This window comes from Aptenodytes forsteri, unplaced genomic scaffold (genome assembly GCF_000699145.1).
Source record: "Aptenodytes forsteri isolate BGI_AS27 unplaced genomic scaffold, ASM69914v1 Scaffold945, whole genome shotgun sequence".
In the NCBI taxonomy this organism is placed as follows: Eukaryota; Metazoa; Chordata; class Aves; order Sphenisciformes; family Spheniscidae; genus Aptenodytes; species Aptenodytes forsteri.
The window spans coordinates 59,551-79,559 of record NW_008794950.1 but is presented as its reverse complement, the minus strand read 5'-3'; the positions used below and the strand labels follow the sequence as shown (position 1 = coordinate 79,559).

The window sequence follows — 20,009 nt, the reverse complement described above, 5'->3', positions numbered from 1 at the left end:
AGAAATAAGAAGATTATAAATCTTAATTTCAAAATTATCAGCTATAGACAACATAGAAGTATGTTACATAATACCTGATCCCAAATGAGGCATCTGCAATTGATGGATATAAAAACATTAGTTTTTATCTACATCACAATTACCATGAAAAATATTTTGAAGTCCTTGTAAAAGATGCAGAAAAAGGAGTAAGTTGTTGATATCTGGGTTTTCATATGCTTGTAGTAAGACTATAATTTTAACACTCTTTATTCTCTTTAATGTGGGGAAAGAAAGAACTTTTGTCCAACCATCGTTCAGATGGTGATTTTCGAACAAGAAGTTAGTTAAGATGGATGAGCTTCTCTTGAAGTTTAACCCTGTTTCAGTGAGAATTAAACAAGAAAAACAAAGAGAGGAAAGAGTAAGACAGTGAGTAAAAAAAAAAATACAGCTTTGGTTTTGTTTTCAGTACTGACATTACTTTGCAATCTCAGTCTCGAAGACAGACATTCACATCACAGAGTCTGGCTCAACCATCACAACACACGGCAAATACAAACCAATGTAAGTCTGTTTCACATTTTCTTAGAGTCCATTTTTAGTCACAGATTTAGATCAACATTACAAAAGACAGGAATTCCTGATGATCAAGCCTACATGCTTAAACAGAAGGTTTAAAAAAAAAAAAAAAAGAAAAACAACTGTCAAATCATGCCAGGATACAGTTTTGTTGATACTTAGGTCTTACTACAATTTGGTCTTATTTCCAGTCCTGTACTACTGTTGTTCATGACGCATTATCTGAACAAGATAGCAAATCTTAACATCAGTGACTAATACCAGTACATCTTTTAGCGGTAGATGTATATTGAAAAAAGTCAGCTGAAGTTAGATCCGGTTCATCAGGACTTACTGGTTTGGATGTCATACAGGAAAGGAGCTGTACAACTGCCTTGCCAAAAACAATGAAGTGAAACATGATTAAGGTTTTTTTTGCAAGTATTTTAGGGATGACTAGCAGGAACAAAAGAAGCTACCTTATTTCAGCATTCAGGATAACAATACCTTTTTCCTGGATATACAACCGTATAGAAATAGAGAACAGCATTTTCACTAAAGCAAGATTTTTAAACATTTACAAAAATGAAAAATTAATTGGAATTGCAAGTGAAGGGAACACAAGCTGTCCACTCAGCTGCCTTCAGGTTAATGAAAAACAAAGGAAAGATTTCTGCTCACACTTCTCTACCTTCTCAAGATAAAAACATCAACTATTTTTATAGGATGCAGCTAACATCTGGACAGATGTTCTCAATGCACCCATAACACAAAAATTACTTCAAGGTTATCTTTCCAAAGTATTTCTAAATTAGAAAGTGCTTGATATAAAAACATCAAAATAGACTCTTCAAAATTATGGTTCACTCTCACTATGTAATATACTACTTAGGTACTGGACAAACATTCTCACGAATGGAACAAAGACTTTTTTTTTTTAAAGATAAACTAATTGGACTATTGGTTTACCTGTGGTTCCTATCTCAAAGCTTCTTGGCTGAGAATGGGTTTAATGATTACCTTTTATAACCTCTGTACTTAAGCTGCTGCTGCTTCTGCGTATTCTGGTTTCAGACATGGACATGTCTTGCTGTCTAACTGGCTGGTAAATCTAACAGGAGAAATAAAGAAATACACTATACAAAGATTCCTGGAGCCTGATTAACACCAAACAAATATAAATAAATAAGGTAAGTGAAAGTATGAATTGTTGAAAGACGATGATTAAAACATTCTGAACACAAGACTTTAAAGGAGAGAAGTTGGGCACAAAGCTGTAATAAAATTCAGTGACCCAAGCCCTGCATTCCTTACGTGGGCAATTTTCTATTGTAGGTTGAATCTTAAAAGTTAGATTCACGATGATTTCTTTTAAAAATCTTTAATTCAAAGCATAAACCGGATGTCTTTATAGTCCAAATATTTCTGAAGACCAGTAGTACTGAGACAGCTGTTCTGTCAATTTAAAATGCTACAATTTTTGTAGCCAAGAATTACTGGATACTACGTAAGTTGCCTAAACATGACGCATTCCTGAATTACTGCCTGTAAAACTGCAAAATGATCTTCACATTCAGATTCTAGTAATTATAGCTGTAGGGCCTGAGGATAGAAAAGACTTCTGACTGAATCAGCTTTTAAGAACCAGGACCTAATCTGATCAATTTCCTTCACTATCTCAGATTGTATTTTATTCCAATACGACGGGAAACAAGCAAGATCCTCACCAAAAAAATCACAAGTCTAAGTTTAAATGAGAAAACAAACTGTTCACATTCTAATTCTAAACAGAACAAAACATTCAGTAGAAGACATTCACCCTGAGGCAACACGGTGGGAGAAGACTGGTGACTCTTTGAGGCAACGAGCTGCTAATTAGACAATTAGAGGAGACCACACTTGGTTTAGCAGATACTTGAATCTCCAAGGAATTGAGACAAGGCCTAATTTAACGAAGATCAGAAAGAAGGTCTCCTAGATAAGAAAACTGACTAGCTTTTGGGAGAAAGATTAAATGTCTGGACCTCTGGAGGAATTCAAAGGAGGGACTAGCTATAAAACCGAGATTGTTCCAGCGAGTAGATCTCTCAACTGAATGTAACCCGAGACGGAAGATAGAAAGACATTCACTGCCAGGCGGGTAATGAGGAAAATCCACAGCAAGTCAGATGGATGAGGTGAAGCAGCTGTAACACCTCCTCGATTTAATCTCCAAGCAGGTAGTTAGATGGAAGTCCTTTGCCTGTGAGCAAGTGTGTGTGTTTATGTTTTCTGAGAATATTTAGCTACGCTATTTTGGACCATATATATATCAGCAAAACTCAAGCAAACATTAATATGCTAGACTGATATTTTCTTTTTATTTCCTTAGAGATTTCAACAAGTAAACCAAATGGGTGAAGAAAGCTTGAGGAAAAGAAAAGGAGAGGACAACGGAAAACAGGATGGACAATCCATTCAGAGTCATGAACCCCAAACAATGAACCTACAAAAGCAGGCAAAACTTTTTCTTTTCCCGGTTCAGTCTGCGTGCGCGTGAGGGTCTGGCAGAGGGAGGCAGTGAGGGGGGGGGTATCTGTGCACATGCATCATTGTACAAAAACTGCAACTGTGTCCCAATTTAGCAGTGATGTACTAATATCTTGACGGTGTGGTTGGTTTACATTTTAGGAAACTGCTAATTACTAGTTAAATAGCTCTGCTATAAAAAATAGGTATTCTTGCTTTTTAATTGTGTTTAAGTCTTTGAATTATTTTTCTATCTGATAACTTCAAAGTTGATCAAATGAGACACTTCATAAACTTTACTGTTTCTTTCTGCATGTAATTCTCAGAGGCTGAAGTGAGCTGTTCAACTCAGTGCTTCTTAAAGTTTGTTAGTGTTTATCGCCACAAAATAGTCACTGGTACAGAAAGACAAGTGAAAATTTGTCTCCTCCAGAAAATTACGGATGCTTTAGAAAACAGATGTGCCACTTCCTCTCAGGAGGGAGTGGAATTCCTTTTTAAATTTAAGTAACCTGGAAAAAAATTCTCTATGTGGTTTTAGTTTGATGCCAAGACTGGCAAAATATTGATGTTACTAGACTAGCCATAACTAACAAGAAAATTTAAGTAGCCCATGCCACTGTTTTTTAGGAGACGCCTCAAGTTTTCGTAGTTTCATGTAACATGTACGTCACTACAAAGTCGGAACATGATCTTTTCACCACCTAGCAGTATCAGGATAATTCCTGTGCACAAATACCTGAAGCAAGGAGAGGAAAACAACTACTTAAAAGAAAAAAACAAATAGACTCCATCCAAGAGAGCGAATCTTTGAAGCTTAGAAAATTCAGAATTCCTCAAATGCTCATAAAAGAATTTCGGAGTTTAATCAAAGAGCGGAAAGGGGATGTTCACCTGTACAAGGTTAGATCTGAGACCTACATAATCCAAAGGATGGTTTAATAAAGCAAATACACAGGCAGGTGAAGTCCAAATAACTGTACTTTTGGAAACAGAGGAGTATGCCACAGGGTGCGTATGCATCTTGGAAAGAAAAGAAAAACTTCATATAGTTTAATATATATTACTTAGTAAAAGCTGTATGTTGAAAGCTGAAAAAAAGAATTCTGTAATGACAATTACTAAATTGTATTAAACCGAAAAGTAATTATTGCATTATTAGAAATTACCAATATGTCTCCTTTTATTTCAAGGTGGGCCTCATCAGTGGAATCTGTATGATTGTTGGTACAATTATTGGCTCAGGTATCTTTGTTTCTCCAAAATCAGTACTTGCCAATGTTGGAGCTGTGGGCCCCTGTTTAACCATCTGGGCAGCCTGTGGAATTCTTGCAACATTAGGTAAATGAGTCAACGAAGAATTTGAGTCTTTGCTTAAATCTTTGTATCTACTCTTTCTGCATACCACTCATTTCACAAATTGGCTAATGGCACCTAGACCGAAATCAATCAGACCGTGATGAGTGTAGCAGCATTCAGGCAACATTTAAAATATGTGCCATTTAAAAAAGATAAATTAAGTTTTTAAAATCGCAAAGCACATTTTTAGGTAATTTTGAAAGCAAGTTTTAGTTTGGCTTACTTCATCCACTAACTGTAACACAGAGAATACTTTTCTACTTAAATTACAGACAAAATGTGAAATTTACTGGCAGTGAGCTAGGTACTTCTGCTATTTTTCTACTTGTATAATTGTGTAAATCTAATATTCTATCATCTGAAAATTTAGCACTAAACACCTCAAAATATTTCAAGAAGTAAAACAAAAAGGAATTCTTTGGGCATTGTGTCAGGTACACAGCATAAGCAAAAAACCTTTAAGCAAGATGCCAGATACAGCAATAAATCTAAAAGTATCACTGTACTTTAAAGCTGAGCTTAGTAGACATTTTACTTCAAAACTGTGCAGCAAGTCTGTTTTTTTTCAAGTTTCCAAAAGGTAGGTCAGCCAGTGCAGTTATTACTTAGATGCTTCTTATAGTGTTGGTTTTTCAAAAAGAAATCTAATATGAAATCAGAATGTACTTTATTTGCTGAAGTCTTAAACACAAATAGCAGTAAACTCTGGACTGTAACTTAATAGTTTCGGTATGTTTTTTTCCATTTGCTCACAAGTAATTAAAATTTTATTTTGCATATACAGTAAAATGCACTGAAACATGAAAAGAGTAATGATGCATTGTATATATCCATTTCCTTAACTTTGCTACCTATAAAAAAAGTGATAATCTGTTCTAGCCAGTCACAGTTTAAGTGATGCATGAATTAAATAACCAATAATAAGTGCTTTTCTTGTTATTTAGGGGCACTCTGTTTTGCTGAGCTTGGTACAATGATCACAAAATCTGGGGGAGAATATCCTTACCTTATGGAAGCATTTGGCCCAATTCCAGCATTTTTGTTTTCTTGGACAAGCTTACTCGTCACAAAACCCAGTTCATTCGCAATCATTTGCCTCAGCTTTGCTGAATATGCATCAGCTCCTTTTTATCCAGGTTGCGATCCACCCCAAGTTGTCATCAAGTGTCTTGCAGCAGCTGCCATTGGTAAGATTCATACTTTTTTAAGAAAGAGACGAGATCCGTAACTGCATAGTGATTTCCATTCAGCCCCATCGATGAATGCATTTCAGCACAGTAAGACTTCAGTAGGTTAATCTTCATGAAGACATCAGGAAGTGACCCTAAACTGAAAGCAACAGAAAACTCTAGAACACAGTACAGCAAGTCCTTCCCACAATAACTAATTCAACAACATATAAAAAGGATAGGTTTAAAAATGGTTTGTTCCTAGTCTAAGTTTCTTTTACTCTTTACTAAGATAGATACAGCTGTGGAATGAACGCTTATCTCTAGCAGAAAAGGAAGAAAAATTAAGTGTGGAGATATTATTTCTATATTTATCAGAATGCTGTGCAACTTCAATACTTTTTTTTTTTTTTGTTAAAGGTACTATAAAAATCTAATTCATAAAACTTTTTCCTCACTATTTTAGAAGTTATCCAAATGTAGTATGTTAAAAACCTATCAATAATCGAGACAAACAGTGGGAGGAAAAAGCAGTGCAGTAAATAAGGGGGGGGGAAGGTTTTAAGAGGCAAGTTTTCTTTCAAGTCTGACAAATTTAATGCCGAAATTCATCAATTTCTTTCTTTTAGTGATAATTACAATAGTGAATTCACTGAGTGTGAAGCTGGGAAGCTATCTCCAGAATTTTCTCACGGCTGCTAAAATGATCATTGTCGCAATCATTATTGTAAGTGGAATTGTTCTCCTTGCACAAGGTAATTAAATACATTTTACTTGCAAAAATTATTTTAGCTTCTGCTATGACCATTAAAAAGTTTCCCACTGACAGAAGTGGCACAACAATAAGGCTCCCTTTATTCAGTGTTTTAGTTCCAGATCTCTTGGGAACTATGGTATTTTGTGTTAGAGAAGGTGGATGGGTGGGAAATGCAACATTACAGATCAATTAAAATCAATTAATACCAATTTTTATTAACAGTGAGATGTTTCAAAACATGAAACATGTTGGAATGTTTCTTCGTCTGGTGGGGATTAAAGGAATTAATTTCAACACTGATGAGTAATCTACGTCTTATTTGCAGGAAAAACTGAAAACTTTAAAGATTCTTTCAAGGACAGTAAAATTTCTGTTAGTTCTATCAGTTTGGCATTTTATAATGGACTCTGGGCGTATGATGGATGGTAAGGTATCTTTACTAGTGTTAACGGTTACAGTTTAACAACCTTTAACTGGTTTACCCTCTCCCTGTAGAACTCAGAAATGTGATCCAAAAAAGTCTGACTTGTTATTAAGAATCTCTCAATTCTGGAAAAAGAACCCCAGTTTGATTAAAAAACAAAAACAAATGAAAAACAAAACCCCCAAACCCTCAAGTTGCTGTTTATTAGGGAAGAAACTATACTAGATCCTGAAAGGGCTGCTGCTTTGCTGCTGAAGGTGCTTTTACCACAGAAGATACTGTGATAATGAGGAGAATATAACACAGTTTAAATCCATTATGTTAGGCAAAATAGCCTTCCCAGAGCCCCTACAGGTTACCCCATCAAATTCCATTTCTTGTGAAATGTAGTGGCGTTTGATTAGTACAGGAGGGCATTAAAAAAACAACAACAAAAAAATTGTCAGAATTCGTAAGGTTCAACTTTCAAATTTTTTTCTTATTCAGTTTCATTTGGAATTATTGTAAAATTATTGAAGTCGTCTTCCCTGAGCAGCTTTCAATTTTAAATCTCCACATCTGTTCATCCATTATTATCTACCATGTTAGATTTAAGAAACCACTTACATTTGAAAACAGTCACAGATATAGATGGATATAGGTTTGCATTTATGTTCTACATACAGCATTTATACTTAGTACTCAGAAGAGTGCTTTCTAGAATTATTTTCATAAGAATAAACTTATTTACTGGCACGAATATTTAACTTAATCTCTGCCACAGTCCAGAAAATAGTTTACACGTTTCATTTCCCGAAACTAAAGGGAATGTCAGTTGGTCTAGGGCTCCGTTGGCACAAATCTAATATCAAGGTCTGATCCATTAATGCTATTCTTCAATATTCAAACTGTAGAAGTTTGCATATAGATCCTTATTTTGGAAGGAATTAAGAATATAAATATTAACTTACAACAAAGCAAATCCCATTTAGATGCTTAAAACTGAATTTATTTTTAAATGGATTACTCTTTCAGGTTCTATTTCCAAGCTTGAGTGTCTCAACTCAGGCATGTACGTCTGCTAATTCAGACATTCACCTAGATTTTTTAAGGGGGCAGGGAAGCTGGTGCCTAAATAATTATTTCAATATGTAACCACCAGGCACCGACGTTTGAAAATTAGCCTGTTGAACTGTAGATACCAACTTCTCCTCACATTTTCAGAAGTGGATGAGTAAAAATCTTGCTTCAATCTGGTCTACATGCTCTAACAAAAATGAGTACTTGGAAACTGTAGTTCTGATAGGTGTAGTCCTTAAAAAGGTTTTCATGCCAGTTTTCTAGACAATATGACTTACAGAACAATTGTGAAACATTAGCAGACTTACTTCAGTCCTTGCAATAGGTACTCTTGTGCTTTTATTTGAAAAGAGTCAGATATTGCAAAGCTTGACATTCAAAGGCAATCTTGTAAATTTGATATAAATGTCTGCCAAATTTTTGTTCTGTTATTCTGGGATATTTTATCCAAGAACTAAGACAATCTCATTTCAAAATCTCAAGAGATACTTCTAAAACTGTGAGGAGGAAAAAGATAATGGAGGAAAAGATGGTGAATCAAGAGGCTGACATTTGGATAAGAACCTCACATAGTTTTTTGTCCTGCAGTTTTACCACTTAAAAGATTGGTTGCACCGTAAATTTTTTTTTTTTTTACTGAAAAGGTAGAAAACAGTAACACAAGAAGTAACACCTGACTCTGTAATATATTAGTATTTCAACACCTGACTGCTAATAACATTGTATGAATGTTTTTCCTTCCAGGAATCAAATGAATTATATCACAGAAGAACTTAAAAATCCTTACAGGTAAAACTATGTAGGAAAGCAGCGTTTCTAACGACAGAAATCAAACACTTAATATTTTTGTAGAAGCAGGCATGTATTTTGGTTTGGTTTTAAAAGCAATGGTTATTCAAGGTTTGAGCACTAACAGACAGAACTAATTAGCATCTATTACATGCTTCATAAATTTGCATAAAGTTGTATTTTTCCTTTTTAAAAATCCTGATTTCCATGGCTCTACAATAAAGAAATGTAAATACACCTAGAGAGCATATGGGGAAAAGTAAGAGTCCACAGTTTACTCTGACAACTCTACCAGTGATATAGCAATGCTGATGGAGTCTTACTTTTGCATTCTTTAGAAATCTACCGCTATCTATAATTATTGGAATCCCCTTGGTTACAGTTTGTTACGTTCTGATAAACATTTCATATTTCACCGTAATGACTTCAACAGAACTCCTGCAGTCCCAGGCAGTTGCTGTGGTAAGCCACTTTATTTTGTAATAGAAACATAGAAATACTTAAAAATGTTAAAAAAGTGTCTTTTAAAAAGTAGAACTTTGGTGCGTTTCAGCATCGTTTGCACCAAAAGGTACAGCAATGTGTATCAAGTTATATCTTGTTTAAGAACTAGTCCTCTTCAGTATACCACTAAACTTACAATCTGTTGTAAGTGTTGTTGAAGTGAAGTGAACAACACATCAGCTAGCACTAAACTCATCAGACTAAATTAACACCAAAATCTCAAAACTGCTACTGAGTAGTACAAAGGCAGCACAGCAAACAGCAAAAGGAGAGCACTGTATAAAGGGGTCTATACATCTGTAAGTAGACTTCTTGCTTATCACTGATGAGTGTCCTACTACTGGACAAAGAAACAACATTGATGTTACACTTGTGCAAAACCAGAACTCTTTATGCTTCACTTACTAAAAAGAGTTAACCACACCCCAACTAAAAACCCAAAACCTACCTGTCAAAAAAGTTTTAATTCAAATTCATTTACAGTAGATCAAAGTACCTCCATTAGATCTAATCCATCCTGCAGTAACAACTAACATACCATGGCACAGGTGAAAACCGAAGTGTAGTGAAAGACCTTAGCAAGCTTGTTCTTCACTTCTTCACCCATAAGGCCTAGGTTGTCATGTCATCACTACTAGCGCTCCTCCTTCTATATAGGTTGAAACCAGCTTGTGTATGCATGGCGCTCTGCTACAATGCTATCTTTCTTTTTGTTTTGCAGACCCATCCCCAAACCAGGTGTCTTTAATAGAATTTAATTTCTGAATATTTTTTACATGTCTCCCAGTGTTTCCTACAGATGTTGCATCTCAAACACCACAACAACAATATTTCACTCTGTAAAGAGCGGCTCATGAATTAATCTAGGTCTTCATTTGGCAAAGCATTCTTTAGTAACTACACAAAATATACAACATATGTTTTTATTGGTAACATACCTTAGATACCCAATTTACTGTACTTTTAAAGAGGCTCCAACATTAGTGAGTATACCAAATGGTAGTTAAAATGACAAAAGCGATTCATTTTAATCCCATATTCCAGACTTTTGGAGATAGAGTCCTTTATCCAGCCTCTTGGATAGTTCCTCTCTTTGTGGCCTTTTCTACAATTGGATCTGCGAATGGGACCTGTTTTACTGCAGGCAGGTAAGCTCCCATTCTAAATATCTTAAAATGAAAACTTTTAAAGGATGGAAAAATTTATATATACATTTATGTGCCTACACACGTAACGACAGAGATTCTTCTGATCCGAATGTACAAAATGTAATTAAAAAGTACCTGCAAATCTAGCTATATTGTTTAATTTTAAAAAAGAAGTAGTGGCTATGCAGGTTTGAAAAATTAGAAAATAAGGTCTCTTATTCTTAATTCAAAGCAAGTATAGCACAAAAGGTTTGGGGTTTTTTTTCCACTTCTCATCAAGTTTAAAGCTAAGAATTAAACAGTTAAAAAAAAGTTACCAGTAAGAACATGACTACACCAGTAATGATAAAGATAAGAATTGGAAAGAGAACCTATTCCTTTCTATCAGTTGTTCAATGTTTCCATTTACTATTTAAAAATATTTCAAATTTCAAATCCATCTGAATATGATAGGGCTGTAAAAACCATTTTTTTTTTTGACAGAAGGCTGTCAGCATAGCTTTTTAATATGAAGCAAATTTTTTTTTTTTTGTTAAAGGTACTATAAAAATCTAATTCATAAAACTTTTTCCTCACTATTTTAGAAGTTATCCAAATGTAGTATGTTAAAAACCTATCAATAATCGAGACAAACAGTGGGAGGAAAAAGCAGTGCAGTAAATAAGGGGGGGGGAAGGTTTTAAGAGGCAAGTTTTCTTTCAAGTCTGACAAATTTAATGCCGAAATTCATCAATTTCTTTCTTTTAGTGATAATTACAATAGTGAATTCACTGAGTGTGAAGCTGGGAAGCTATCTCCAGAATTTTCTCACGGCTGCTAAAATGATCATTGTCGCAATCATTATTGTAAGTGGAATTGTTCTCCTTGCACAAGGTAATTAAATACATTTTACTTGCAAAAATTATTTTAGCTTCTGCTATGACCATTAAAAAGTTTCCCACTGACAGAAGTGGCACAACAATAAGGCTCCCTTTATTCAGTGTTTTAGTTCCAGATCTCTTGGGAACTATGGTATTTTGTGTTAGAGAAGGTGGATGGGTGGGAAATGCAACATTACAGATCAATTAAAATCAATTAATACCAATTTTTATTAACAGTGAGATGTTTCAAAACATGAAACATGTTGGAATGTTTCTTCGTCTGGTGGGGATTAAAGGAATTAATTTCAACACTGATGAGTAATCTACGTCTTATTTGCAGGAAAAACTGAAAACTTTAAAGATTCTTTCAAGGACAGTAAAATTTCTGTTAGTTCTATCAGTTTGGCATTTTATAATGGACTCTGGGCGTATGATGGATGGTAAGGTATCTTTACTAGTGTTAACGGTTACAGTTTAACAACCTTTAACTGGTTTACCCTCTCCCTGTAGAACTCAGAAATGTGATCCAAAAAAGTCTGACTTGTTATTAAGAATCTCTCAATTCTGGAAAAAGAACCCCAGTTTGATTAAAAAACAAAAACAAATGAAAAACAAAACCCCCAAACCCTCAAGTTGCTGTTTATTAGGGAAGAAACTATACTAGATCCTGAAAGGGCTGCTGCTTTGCTGCTGAAGGTGCTTTTACCACAGAAGATACTGTGATAATGAGGAGAATATAACACAGTTTAATTCCATTATGTTAGGCAAAATAGCCTTCCCAGAGCCCCTACAGGTTACCCCATCAAATTCCATTTCTTGTGAAATGTAGTGGCGTTTGATTAGTACAGGAGGGCATTAAAAAAACAACAACAAAAAAATTGTCAGAATTCGTAAGGTTCAACTTTCAAATTTTTTTCTTATTCAGTTTCATTTGGAATTATTGTAAAATTATTGAAGTCGTCTTCCCTGAGCAGCTTTCAATTTTAAATCTCCACATCTGTTCATCCATTATTATCTACCATGTTAGATTTAAGAAACCACTTACATTTGAAAACAGTCACAGATATAGATGGATATAGGTTTGCATTTATGTTCTACATACAGCATTTATACTTAGTACTCAGAAGAGTGCTTTCTAGAATTATTTTCATAAGAATAAACTTATTTACTGGCACGAATATTTAACTTAATCTCTGCCACAGTCCAGAAAATAGTTTACACGTTTCATTTCCCGAAACTAAAGGGAATGTCAGTTGGTCTAGGGCTCCGTTGGCACAAATCTAATATCAAGGTCTGATCCATTAATGCTATTCTTCAATATTCAAACTGTAGAAGTTTGCATATAGATCCTTATTTTGGAAGGAATTAAGAATATAAATATTAACTTACAACAAAGCAAATCCCATTTAGATGCTTAAAACTGAATTTATTTTTAAATGGATTACTCTTTCAGGTTCTATTTCCAAGCTTGAGTGTCTCAACTCAGGCATGTACGTCTGCTAATTCAGACATTCACCTAGATTTTTTAAGGGGGCAGGGAAGCTGGTGCCTAAATAATTATTTCAATATGTAACCACCAGGCACCGACGTTTGAAAATTAGCCTGTTGAACTGTAGATACCAACTTCTCCTCACATTTTCAGAAGTGGATGAGTAAAAATCTTGCTTCAATCTGGTCTACATGCTCTAACAAAAATGAGTACTTGGAAACTGTAGTTCTGATAGGTGTAGTCCTTAAAAAGGTTTTCATGCCAGTTTTCTAGACAATATGACTTACAGAACAATTGTGAAACATTAGCAGACTTACTTCAGTCCTTGCAATAGGTACTCTTGTGCTTTTATTTGAAAAGAGTCAGATATTGCAAAGCTTGACATTCAAAGGCAATCTTGTAAATTTGATATAAATGTCTGCCAAATTTTTGTTCTGTTATTCTGGGATATTTTATCCAAGAACTAAGACAATCTCATTTCAAAATCTCAAGAGATACTTCTAAAACTGTGAGGAGGAAAAAGATAATGGAGGAAAAGATGGTGAATCAAGAGGCTGACATTTGGATAAGAACCTCACATAGTTTTTTGTCCTGCAGTTTTACCACTTAAAAGATTGGTTGCACCGTAAATTTTTTTTTTTTTTACTGAAAAGGTAGAAAACAGTAACACAAGAAGTAACACCTGACTCTGTAATATATTAGTATTTCAACACCTGACTGCTAATAACATTGTATGAATGTTTTTCCTTCCAGGAATCAACTCAATTATATCACAGAAGAACTTAAAAATCCTTACAGGTAAAACTATGTAGGAAAGCAGCGTTTCTAACGACAGAAATCAAACACTTAATATTTTTGTAGAAGCAGGCATGTATTTTGGTTTGGTTTTAAAAGCAATGGTTATTCAAGGTTTGAGCACTAACAGACAGAACTAATTAGCATCTATTACATGCTTCATAAATTTGCATAAAGTTGTATTTTTCCTTTTTAAAAATCCTGATTTCCATGGCTCTACAATAAAGAAATGTAAATACACCTAGAGAGCATATGGGGAAAAGTAAGAGTCCACAGTTTACTCTGACAACTCTACCAGTGATATAGCAATGCTGATGGAGTCTTACTTTTGCATTCTTTAGAAATCTACCGCTATCTATAATTATTGGAATCCCCTTGGTTACAGTTTGTTACGTTCTGATAAACATTTCATATTTCACCGTAATGACTTCAACAGAACTCCTGCAGTCCCAGGCAGTTGCTGTGGTAAGCCACTTTATTTTGTAATAGAAACATAGAAATACTTAAAAATGTTAAAAAAGTGTCTTTTAAAAAGTAGAACTTTGGTGCGTTTCAGCATCGTTTGCACCAAAAGGTACAGCAATGTGTATCAAGTTATATCTTGTTTAAGAACTAGTCCTCTTCAGTATACCACTAAACTTACAATCTGTTGTAAGTGTTGTTGAAGTGAAGTGAACAACACATCAGCTAGCACTAAACTCATCAGACTAAATTAACACCAAAATCTCAAAACTGCTACTGAGTAGTACAAAGGCAGCACAGCAAACAGCAAAAGGAGAGCACTGTATAAAGGGGTCTATACATCTGTAAGTAGACTTCTTGCTTATCACTGATGAGTGTCCTACTACTGGACAAAGAAACAACATTGATGTTACACTTGTGCAAAACCAGAACTCTTTATGCTTCACTTACTAAAAAGTTAACCACACCCCAACTAAAAACCCAAAACCTACCTGTCAAAAAAGTTTTAATTCAAATTCATTTACAGTAGATCAAAGTACCTCCATTAGATCTAATCCATCCTGCAGTAACAACTAACATACCATGGCACAGGTGAAAACCGAAGTGTAGTGAAAGACCTTAGCAAGCTTGTTCTTCACTTCTTCACCCATAAGGCCTAGGTTGTCATGTCATCACTACTAGCGCTCCTCCTTCTATATAGGTTGAAACCAGCTTGTGTATGCATGGCGCTCTGCTACAATGCTATCTTTCTTTTTGTTTTGCAGACCCATCCCCAAACCAGGTGTCTTTAATAGAATTTAATTTCTGAATATTTTTTACATGTCTCCCAGTGTTTCCTACAGATGTTGCATCTCAAACACCACAACAACAATATTTCACTCTGTAAAGAGCGGCTCATGAATTAATCTAGGTCTTCATTTGGCAAAGCATTCTTTAGTAACTACACAAAATATACAACATATGTTTTTATTGGTAACATACCTTAGATACCCAATTTACTGTACTTTTAAAGAGGCTCCAACATTAGTGAGTATACCAAATGGTAGTTAAAATGACAAAAGCGATTCATTTTAATCCCATATTCCAGACTTTTGGAGATAGAGTCCTTTATCCAGCCTCTTGGATAGTTCCTCTCTTTGTGGCCTTTTCTACAATTGGATCTGCGAATGGGACCTGTTTTACTGCAGGCAGGTAAGCTCCCATTCTAAATATCTTAAAATGAAAACTTTTAAAGGATGGAAAAATTTATATATACATTTATGTGCCTACACACGTAACGACAGAGATTCTTCTGATCCGAATGTACAAAATGTAATTAAAAAGTACCTGCAAATCTAGCTATATTGTTTAATTTTAAAAAAGAAGTAGTGGCTATGCAGGTTTGAAAAATTAGAAAATAAGGTCTCTTATTCTTAATTCAAAAGTAGTATAGCACAAAAGGTTTGGGGTTTTTTTACTTCTCATCAAGTTTAAAGCTAAGAATTAAACAGTTAAAAAAAAGTTACCAGTAAGAACATGCTACACCAGTTAATGATAAAGATAAGAATTGGAAAGAGAACCTATTCCTTTCTATCAGTTGTTCAATGTTTCCATTTACTATTTAAAAATATTTCAAATTTCAAATCCATCTGAATATGGATAGGGCTGTAAAAACCATTTTTTTTTTGACAGAAGGCTGTCAGCATAGCTTTTTAATATGAAGCAAATTAAAAATGAGGAAGTATTTAATTAAGAGGGACGCAGTAGCTAACTTTTTTTCCAAAATAATTTTAAATTAAATGTGCAAACTAATGATTCTGAAATTAGTTTCAAGTTCACTACGTTAATACTGGTTCAGAATTAGTTTCAAGTTCAGTGCTTTAATACTGGTTACTTCCCTTATTTCAGTCTACTACAATATTCCTTAAATGCCACTGCATATCAAAGGAAATACTGATGCAATTATAGTCAGATGTAGCCACACAGTAAAACAAACCTGAGAATGAATGGTACTTTTTTTTTTTTTTTTAAATAATGCTACTTAAAGTCTAGGTGCCACACTAACTAGATTGCCTTGTTTTTGTTTTGTCAGACTTGTTTATGTTGCAGGCCGTGAAGGGCACATGCTAAAGGTGCTGTCTTACATTAGTGTTAAGCGTTTAACACCAGCACCTGCTATCATATTTTACGTAAGTATATATTTTAAGTACAGAAAAATTATCAACAAAAATTCTCCAGTAATACGTGCTTTCATGATTTCTTACCAGGAATCTTGACAGCTATCTTTAACTATCTAGACAAGAAAATTGCTAAATACACATTAGGAAGAACGACTATATAAACCCCAATTTCTCAATTTGAACAGTTTCATTCCAGAACTGGATTTTAAAAGCAAAATATTTTTAAGTATCTACAGCATGAGAACAAAATTTAAAAGTTAAATGAATGATTAGTATTAGGCAAATCCTTTACTTCACAGGATGCCTGAAAGAAAGCTATTACTACCCTATTTCCTCCCTGTAAGAATGCATTTACATCTCACTAAAAACAATTCTATTCAGTAATACATTTTAAAATAAATCTAGACTATCTTGTTATTTTTATGTTTTACACATTTATCTTATCTTCAAGGTAAAACAAGATAAAGTCAAAATTCAATAGCTCTGTCGACTTCCAGTAACTTTAATAACCTAAAAATATATTTAGTATCTTCACTTCCTCCAAGACACGCAGTCAACAACAAAACAGATTAATGCATACAAATTCCAAGTCTTTTGACTTAAAAGGGAGTTAAGATTGCACACAAAAATAAATATGTTGGCAGGACATGGATACTATCTTTAAAGATGCTGCAATACATTTATACCCAAGCATTTAAGCATTCACAGATCACACTCTGGAACACCGTAACATACACCCATACTGACACATAAGTAAAATTCAGCCTTCTTTTATAACAGACTATACTAATTTTTATTTTCATTTTTAGGGAGCCATTGCTATTATTTATATTATCCCTGGTGACATTGACACACTCATAAATTATTTTAGTTTCGCAGTCTGGATATTTTATGGTTTAACCATACTTGCACTCATTGTTATGAGGTTTACAAGAAAGGAGCTCAGGAGACCAATCAGGGTAAGTTCAGCATTCAGTATGGCTTTTCCTCCACTCCCATAAATACTGAAACACGAACTCATCCTAAATATTTGGATATTTAAACAACGTCCTCAGGCAGACTCCTCCTTGTTTGTTTGGGATTTTTTTCCTCCTTACCTGAAACCTAGCCATTTATTTGTAGTTCTTCTCTTTGTTCCAGTTTTTCCAGTCCTTATGAGCTTTGTCCTACTGCAAAAGATTACACAATGTTTACTTTCACTTGCACAGACCACAGGCACAAGCCAGATTTTCAGAGATGAGGAACTGCAGTCAGCAGACTACCACTGAAAGAGTACCCGAAATAAGACCGCAGGGTCATTGCACTGGAGTCAGGTCCCAGATTCATTAAAATACAAATTTTTACACTGCAATTTGCAATATAGACAAAGAGATCTTGGTCATTCTTGCTACTCTTTCAATTGCCCCATCTTAATTCCAGAACTTTTAAAAGGAAATAGTATTTTCATTGCTTTATGCCGTTTTCTTTCATATATGCAACTTCTGTAAGAACAGCAAAAGAATGAACAAGTAATTTTGTGCTTTGTATCTTGCAGATACCCATCATCATTCCAGTCATAGTGACATTAGTCTCCATTTTACTGGTATTGGCACCAATCATCAGTGCACCTGAATTGGCCTATTTGTACTGTGTTTTATTTATACTTAGTGGACTTACAGTTTATGTACTTTTTGTTCATTTTAAATTCAGCTGGCCCCAAAAAATATCAAGTAAGTATACCTCAGCCAGCCAGCTCCAAATTCAACAGAACATTGCTAAGCTTTAGATTGAAGTAATTATCATAATGAAGCTCATTACATGGTCCATCCCATCTAAATCACATGAGCAGGGTGTGAAGGGAGGCAATTTTCCAGACATACAGTGAGGGGCATATAGTGAGCTTTACTAAATACTGTATTTTACTCCTTCCTGTGAAAAAAAGTGATGTCTGACTTCAGGAAAAACAAAACTTAATTCACAAAAAAGCAATACATCACTGTAGTAGTATGAAGAAACTGACTTTTAAAATTAACAGAAATATTTCTATCTGGAAAGTTAGTTTTTCGATTGTTCATATTTCAAAACATAGCAGACGCATTCTTATGCTACAAAATATTCTGCTTTTAGCTTATCAATTTTGCTATACTTACTAAAGAAACAGCATTAAGACTAAAATTAATCACAGTGCCGCTGAGTAAAGTGAAAGCTGCGAGAACCCAGCGTGACCGTTTATAAGATGATTTTGCATAGTGTCTCAAAAGAAACTCTTTGCAACTATATCAGGGAAAACGGGATACACAGATACTTCTAAAAGGGAAAATGGAATCAGCTGAAGAAAACAGAATGGACAGAATTAGTACTTCTACAGACATTAAAAAATCCACCATGTCTCTCCTGCCCCTGGGATTATTAAATATTATGTAGTTATGCAATTAGAAGCATTGTACTCTACTAAGAGCAAGTTTAGAAACCCTGGCATGTTGTAGCTTGGATCTTAAGATTGTTTTTATTCCCCACTCCTTATTTTTTGAGATGTGGATACAGAAAAGACAGAGAACTACTCACAAGGATAATTTTCTCGCTTAGGAAAATAGTGTAAGTCTGAATAGAAATACTGTTCTCTCAAAGCCGCTAATAATAACTTTTTTTCCTCAGAGCCCATCACTATGCACCTTCAGATGCTTTTGGAAGTTGTTCCAGCAGAGGAATTTACTGAATGAAATATTTTATATGTACCAGGTTGTTTTTAAGTGCTATACTGGTTGAAGGAGATTCAATTTAGTCTGGCACACATTTATACTTCCTAAATTGTTATGTTCATACTGGCGTATTATTTTTGCAACACTTTAGTACTTGAAAAATGTTAAATATATAAGAATAAAAGATTTCTAAGCCAGAGTACACTGTCCAGCAGAGCTGTTTTCATTGTTTGCTAATATGTTATGGTATCTTGTTTTCTGCATTAAAATTACTCAAAATAAACAAGAGGAACTTTTCAATTATGAAGAAGAAAGCAAAACTTACCAGCAACACTGTCAAGATGCTTTTGATCACACTGCTGAAAGAATGAAGCAGCTATCGTTTACAGCATCAAATTCAGCAGGCCACACAGAAAAGACAGAAATAACGTAAAACCAGTCTAACTCCATTCTCAGCTTCTCAGACCAAACACTAGCTATCAAAAAATTAAAGACTGAAGAAGTGGGAATCAAGTAAAAGTGGAAAGCACAGTTGACAGGAAGAGGCTGATTTTTTTTTTTTTTAATTAAAACATGATAATCAAAGCTTAATTTCTCAGGTATCTGCGTTTTCTCCAACACCATCCAAGTTATAGAACAGTGAGTAAATGCCACAGAAATTATCCTCAGCATTAATGTGACTTTACAGAGGTAACTTCATCATCCTACTAGATACATTCCATTTGGTAGCTGATGAAAATAAAATCTAAAAAAAAAAAAAAAAATCAAGACACTACATTAACATACAGATGTAAGCAGCTTTTACTTTCCCTGCCCAAGAAACTTAAGGATTGTCTGTAACATTCTTTATTACTATATTCCCTCAGTGCAAATGGATAAAGAAAGGAATTTTATCAAGTCACTTGTCAGTATTTTAAAGTGGTTAATTTGAGAAAGGCTGTTTATACTGAAAGCACAAGTCCTCTCAACAATTCTTAAGCACATTCATCCTAAATATAACACAATAATATTAAGCAACTGGCTTAAGATTGTAAGTTCATACTAACTCTAGCCTAGCAAATTCAATTAAAGAAGCTATTTCTATCATCCTGCAGCTACAAAGAAAAAAATAAAACTTAAGTTCCTACATATTTCATTTTGCATCTACCTACATAGAAAAGCAATCCCAAAGGTACATAGAAAAATGATGGGTTCTAATTAATTTGAAGGAGATTTTGTGATTATAGTCAGATCCATGAAAATATCACCTCCATGTGCAATCAGGGTAAAGCAAGCAAAAAGGTTAAGAATGACTAAGGAAGGCAATAGA

General features: G+C 34.4%; 1 protein-coding gene across 1 annotated transcript; it reads left to right on the top strand.

Moving 5' to 3' along the window:
• Window positions 1–1,613: 1,613 nt before the first annotated feature.
• On the top strand, window positions 1,614–18,736 carry SLC7A9 (solute carrier family 7 member 9). Its single transcript, XM_009275268.1, has 13 exons — window positions 1,614–1,730; window positions 2,912–3,037; window positions 4,242–4,389; window positions 5,352–5,594; window positions 6,206–6,331; window positions 6,659–6,758; window positions 13,360–13,404; window positions 13,743–13,866; window positions 14,951–15,054; window positions 15,935–16,031; window positions 16,832–16,981; window positions 17,557–17,731; window positions 18,657–18,736. The coding sequence occupies exons 2-13, from the start codon at window positions 2,933–2,935 to the stop codon at window positions 18,719–18,721; spliced, it is 1,482 nt and encodes a 493-aa protein (XP_009273543.1). The 5' UTR covers window positions 1,614–1,730; window positions 2,912–2,932; the 3' UTR covers window positions 18,722–18,736.
• The last annotated feature ends 1,273 nt before the right edge of the window (window positions 18,737–20,009 follow it).

Excerpts from the sequence above, each read along its gene's own strand:
- SLC7A9 (XM_009275268.1), top strand. The coding sequence starts at position 2,933 with ATGGGTGAAGAAAGCTTGAGGAAAAGAAAAGGAGAGGACAACGGAAAA. Across the intron at positions 4,390-5,351 it reads TGGAATTCTTGCAACATTAG|GGGCACTCTGTTTTGCTGAG; the intron begins GTAAATGAGTCA and ends CTTGTTATTTAG. Across the intron at positions 13,405-13,742 it reads GAACTTAAAAATCCTTACAG|AAATCTACCGCTATCTATAA; the intron begins GTAAAACTATGT and ends TGCATTCTTTAG.